The 6,000-nt window shown below is 43.3% G+C and overlaps 2 protein-coding genes across 5 annotated transcripts in view; both read left to right on the forward strand.

Annotated features, from left to right (window-relative positions):
- CYTH1 (cytohesin 1) overlaps positions 1 to 6,000 on the forward strand; it is a 106,148-nt gene that overhangs the window by 92,199 nt on the left and 7,949 nt on the right. The window lies entirely within an intron of this gene.
- LOC108301743 (cyclin-dependent kinases regulatory subunit 1) lies at positions 5,324 to 5,994 on the forward strand. The gene has a single exon (XM_017524994.2). The coding sequence runs from the start codon at positions 5,448 to 5,450 to the stop codon at positions 5,685 to 5,687; it is 240 nt and encodes a 79-aa protein (XP_017380483.1). The 5' UTR covers positions 5,324 to 5,447; the 3' UTR covers positions 5,688 to 5,994.

A 6,000-nucleotide genomic window follows, 5' to 3' on the forward strand; every position in this document is an offset into this window, starting at 1 on the left:
ACTTCAGGGGAGAGTGACAACTGTGTTCAAGTCGGCAGATAAGAGTGATACCTGTGTTCAAGTTGGCAGATTAAAGCGGCTGCATTCAAAACCAAACTGGAATTACAGGGGTGATGAGTGAACGCTGGGATTTCTGACATTTTTCAAACAAACATGAGCAGAGATTGTGAAAGACATTGAGCCGGGGCCTTCTTTCTCCCAGCTGGTGCATGATCACCTACCTCAGCTTTCAGAAGAGCTTGAGCTTTACTTCCCAACCACAAGACCCCCAAACTGGGAAGGAATGGATCTGTGACCCATTTGTGAATAAAGCAGGTGAATCAACTTTGTCCATGCTGGAAGAGGATCAACTGCTTGAGATCACAAGTCACAGTGGCCTTCAAAGTATGTTTGAGACTTCAGATCTCCATGTGTTCTGGATTAAAGTAAACATGGAATATCCTGAGATTGCCACAGACACACTGAAAAGCCTGCTTTCATGTCCAACATCCTATCTTTGTGAAGCAGGATTTACTGCAATGACAGCAACCGAATTGAGACTACAGAGTAGACTGGACATAAGCAACACATTTCATGTGTCACTGTCTCTATCACCCTCAGATGGGACTATCTAGTTGCAGGAAAACAAGCTCAGGGCTCCCACTGATCCTACATTATGGTAAGTCACATAATTATTTCATTATATATTACAGTGTAATAATAATAGAAATAAAGTGTACAATAAATGTAATGTGCTCAAATCATCCGGAACCATTCCCCTCCCCACCCTGATCTGTGGAAGACTTGTCTTCCACGAAACCAGTCCCTGGTACTGAAAAGGTTGGGGACTGCTGCCTACATAGATGGAGCAAACCCTGACATTGGACACTTACAATCCCAGAAGAAAGACCAGACTCGGGGAATATCTTAGATGAGCTCTCCCTCCACTCACCATTCTCTTGTGAGACCGCATAATAAGCTAGAACACAAAACACCTGGCCAGCCACCACAGGTCTGGGTAAGTGGTGAGGGGAGGGGGACACAAGCTGATCAGAGATTCAGGGGAGGAGAACCAGTAGTCAGTCTGATTTACCAGAGCCAGTTGGAAGGCCAGAAAAGCAAGGTTTCAGTCTTCAAACAAGCGAGAACCCAAGCAATACCATATATGTACAATACAACTATTAACATATAATTATAGAATTATAACTTATTTATTGACAGATAAGTTAAAACTTTAAGGAGTGGAACAAATCAGCTAAAAATACGATCATTGTTCTCAATGCTTGAGCCAATCACAAAGATTATATCTGAAAAAGACAAGTGTTAAACAATGAAAGAAAAGCTAGCAAATGCAGAGAACAGAAGACGATCCCAATACCAGAATAATTGGTGCCTGCAGAATCAAGATATGATGTGTCATGAGATTATTTCCCTAAAAGGAGGAAAAAAACCTCAGAGTACACTGTATTTCAGGAAACTTTGTTACAGAAAGGATGGCCCCAGAGCCTGGCCCTTTTAGACTATTAAACTTGGAGCCAAGTCTCTGGTCATTCAGTTGGAAAAATCAGACCATCTCCAGTAGGTTTTAGTCCCGGAAATGAATGCATCAAGGTCTGCACAGTTTTGAAGAGAAGAATGACCCAAGAGCCTTTATCTAGCCACGTTGTCATTTAAGTAAAGCATAGCTAATAGCACTCTCATGAAGAAAACATGTGAAGTGTGGCACTTTGAAACCCTTCTTGAAGAAAATACTGCTTGACAGTAAAATCCAGCCAGTAAGAGAATGAATCACAAGAAAGACCTCAGGAAGTAAAGACTGTAGTGAGCATTGAACTATTCACTTAAATACAAAGCTAATACTTAAATATACAACTAATACTAAAATATGCTTAAGTACAAAATACCAAAATATACTTAAAGATAGAACTAATAGCTAAATATAACGAATAAGTATAGAGCTAATACTTAACTATAAAACTAATACTAATTAACTATAAATTGTGGCTGCAGGATAGACCGTGAACGTTATAAACCTGGGCAATGTAAAAGTGAAATAATTAATAAAAATCACGAGGTGGGAGGAGGAATGATGTGAAGAATTAGAAGATTTTGTACTTTTAAAATGCAGAGTCGAGAAATATTGTTAAAATGGAACCATGTTGTATGTTTTTAAAAGAATGAGTAAAACCTCTTAATGTTTCCATAAACTTTGTCTTAACTTGAAGGTTTCTTTACTCTTGTGGTAAAGAAAGATTTACTTTGAAGCTCAATACTTCTTCAGTTTCTGCTTCCTTTTCTCCCTTTACATTCTAAACATTTAAAATAGAATTATAGCAAACTTTGTATATAAAAAAAAATTAAAATAGAATGTGTTTTCTGAAAATAATACCACGTGAAATAGCCCATTTTCATAAAACCTATTTCTCTCCCTCTCTCTGTACGCATATAAAATATCTTCACCTAATGTCAGCAATGATAATTTAGGAATAATTGGATTTGGAGTAATTTTAAACCTTTCACTTGTATTCTTTTCTGCAATATTTAGTTCTTTATAATCAGCAATTCTTTTATAAAAACAGCAGCGATTGTTCTTAAAGACAGATTTTAAAAGCCAAAGACATTGACCTCAGTTATTTCCCTCTTCACGGGGAAGTGGATGCTTGTTGGGCACACACAAGTCATCTGGGAGGGTGCAGCCTGCCTGTTCGTAGGCCTGCCGGTGCACTTGAAGTTCTACACTGGAGCCTTTTGAATATTTGGGATTTTGCATTGCTGCCAGGAGCTTAACGTTCAGTTGTTTCCATCAGTGGTTCTCAGTCTGTCTGTCACTCCAGCCCTGAGGGATGGGGTGAGCACCTGTCGCCGATGCTGGCTCACTCAAGCCAGTTCTCAAGTGGCAGGATAAGTGTGCCAAGAAGAGCCAGGAGGGCCACGCGGTGCAGGATAGGGCAGGAAAGAGGCAGGGCCGGGAAAGACACCAGAATCCCCATGGTTTTCCTGGTGACCAGGACGGTCTTCTTATAATCTGGTCCCCACTCCCAGGCTGAAGACCATGGTGTAAATCTTCATGTTTTAAAATAATTTAACATTGAGAACATGCATCTTGCATGTGTGACCCCGATGCCACAGGCCCCACCAGTCAGGGTATACATTATGTCATATACTTATTGAGGCCCAAAGTGTGATTACCCTTAGGCCACCCACGTGCTCTCCTGGTGATGCCTCAACCCAGTTAACCCAGCAGGATCCTCAAAAGGTTCAGGTACCAGATAAACCCTGGAAGTGAGAATAGGGAGAGTAAAAGCAAGAAGCAGAATTGACTGAGAACTGTTTAGGAAACAGACCAGCTGTCTCCCTCACCTCATGCCCCTGAGTGCCTGCCACCACCACCCAGGCAGAAGTTTGAGTGCTAGTCACAGGAGAGACTAACACTGAACGTTTCTGGATGAGGGACCCTGCACCCAGTTGAAGGTGGGGCGTTTTACCCAAACAGGAGTGTTGGGTAAATTTAGGCTTCTTGAATGCTGAGCTTTTCCCACCCCCAGCTTCTCCTCAGTCAGCTCTCAGAACCACAGGTAGCCAGGTCTGTAGCTTAGAGACAGAGTGGGAGACTCCTCTGCCCACGAAGAGATGCGTAAGGATGTTTAGTCAGATTCTCCAGCAGACAGCCTAGTGAGAGGTTTTGTCGATGGTCAGAGTACACAGGCTTCGGAGTCCAGTGAGCTCTAGTCTTCCACTGTTCAAGTGGGACAACCAAGGAGTCCCAGGTACCTGAGGAATTCCTCCAGCCTGAAAGCGAATAGAGACCAAAGCAACCGAACAGCCAAAGAGCAAATTGGATGGGAGAGGGGCTCCAAGAGAAGAAGGCCTCAGCGCCCGCTCTAAAGAGACTCCTGGTCATCTCAGAGAGATGTCATCCCAGCTGTGGAACAAGAACAGGATCCTGTATGAAGCCAGGGAACAAAAATAACAAGAAATCCTCCTGGAAATTAAAGCATGGTAGAAATGAAAACTCAATGGAAAAGTTGGAAGAAAAACATTAAGAAAATCTCCCAGAAAGAATAAAAAGGCAAAGAGAGGAAAAATAATAAAGGAAAATTTTTTTTTCCAAAGAAGAACTAGTCCGGGAGGTCTAGCATGTTCCAGAGAAGACTGAGAAAACAAAGAGGAGGTAACACTTGACAAAATAATTTTTAAAAACTTCCCTCAAATGATGGATATGTTTCCGGGTTGAAAGGCTTACGGAATACCCTGCATGGTGGCTGAAAATACATGCACACCAAGGCTGCCTCCTTAGGGGTCCTTAGAACAGCAAGGACATGGAGAACGGCAGTCACGTGCAAAGCACCGGCCACCAGAACAGCTTTGCACGGGGTGACAGTGAATGCGGAAGGCAGGAGTGCTAGGCTTCACGGTCCTGGAGGAGGGTTGCGTCCAGCCTAGACTGTTAGGCCCAGCCAGCTATCAACCAGGTGCAAGGGTTGAATAGAAACATTCTTAGCCAAGTGAGATCTCAGAAATGTTACCACCCACCTACCCTTTCTCAGGATGCCAGCCCTGCCAAAATGAGGGTGCTAAGTAATATCAAAGCAGGAAAGGCCTTGGCTATAGTAAATGAGAGATCTTGAAACCTCTCATTTCAAGAGAGGAGGGAAGAATGCTCTGGAATGGAGAGCGGTGAGCTTAAAGATGAAGATATTTGCCAACTATCAAGGCACCCAGTCCAGATTGGAACAGGCTTCAGAGGCTCCAGGAACGATTGCTTCAAGAAATTAAAATTCATTGGATGCCTGATAGAAATTAGCATTAGCAAGGAGGTTTTGATAAGAAGTTAACCATTTGCAGTTGATTTTGATGGTAAAGTCACAGAAATATAATAAAAGGAACCACCCACTTCTCCACCCTTTATAATTTTGGTTCCAGTGGGGAAGGAAGCTTTCAGAAAGGAAGAAATTAGGAAGGTCACTATAGGGCACAGGTCCGAAGAGGAACGTGGTGTTAATGAAGACACTGTATAGCTCTAACTCAGATTACTAGATAATTATTTTGGGAGGATGGGCAGTATGAATATGCCTGGGTAGGAGGAGAAGTTCAATCCTCTTCTATAGTTAACGTCTAAAATCGAGCACTCGCCAGGTTCATGGTTGTAGTCTCAGCACTTTGGGAGGCCAAGGAGGGCGGATCACCTGAGTTGGAGACAAACCTGACCAACATGGAGAAACTCCGTCTCTGCAAAAGTACAGAATTAGCCAGCCGTGGTGGTACATGCCTAATAATCCCAACCAGGGAGGCTGAGACAAGAAAATCGCTTGAACCTGGAAGGTGGAGGTTGCGGTGAGCCAAGGTTATACCATTGCACTCCAGCCTGGGGAACAAGAGCAAAACTCCATCTCAAAAAAAAAAAAAAAAAAAAAGGAGTTGCTTGGAGGTTGGCGGCACGGGGCTGAAGGCTAGCAAACGGAGCGATCATGTCGCACAAACAAATTTACTATTCGGACAAATACGACGACGAGGAGTTTGAGTATCGGCATGTCATGCTGCCCAAGGACATAGCCAAGCTGGTCCCTAAAACCCATTTGATGTCTGAATCTGAATGGAGGAATCTTGGCGTTCAACAGAGTCAGGGTTGGGTCCATTATATGATCCATGAACCAGAACCTCACATCTTACTGTTCCGGCGCCCACTACCCAAGAAGCCGAAGAAATGAAGCTGGCAAGCCACTTTCCAGCCACAAGCTTTACACAGCTGTTCTTACTTCCTAACATCTTCCTGATGACATTCTTGTGTTGCCTTCTTGTTTCTCACTTTGATATTTAAAAGATGTTCAATACACTGTTTGAATGTGCTGGTAACTGCTTTGCTTCTTGAGTAGAGCCACCACCACCACAGCCCAGCCTGATGAGTGCTCTGTGGACCCACAGCCTCAGCTGAGTGTGACCCCAGAAGCCACAGTGTGCTGTGTATCCAGAACACACTTGGCAGATGGAGGAAGCATCTGAGATTAAGACCATGGCTGTTAC

Source organism: Cebus imitator, unplaced genomic scaffold, assembly GCF_001604975.1.
Source record: "Cebus imitator isolate Cc_AM_T3 unplaced genomic scaffold, Cebus_imitator-1.0 Scaffold36, whole genome shotgun sequence".
NCBI classification, from domain to species: Eukaryota; Metazoa; Chordata; class Mammalia; order Primates; family Cebidae; genus Cebus; species Cebus imitator.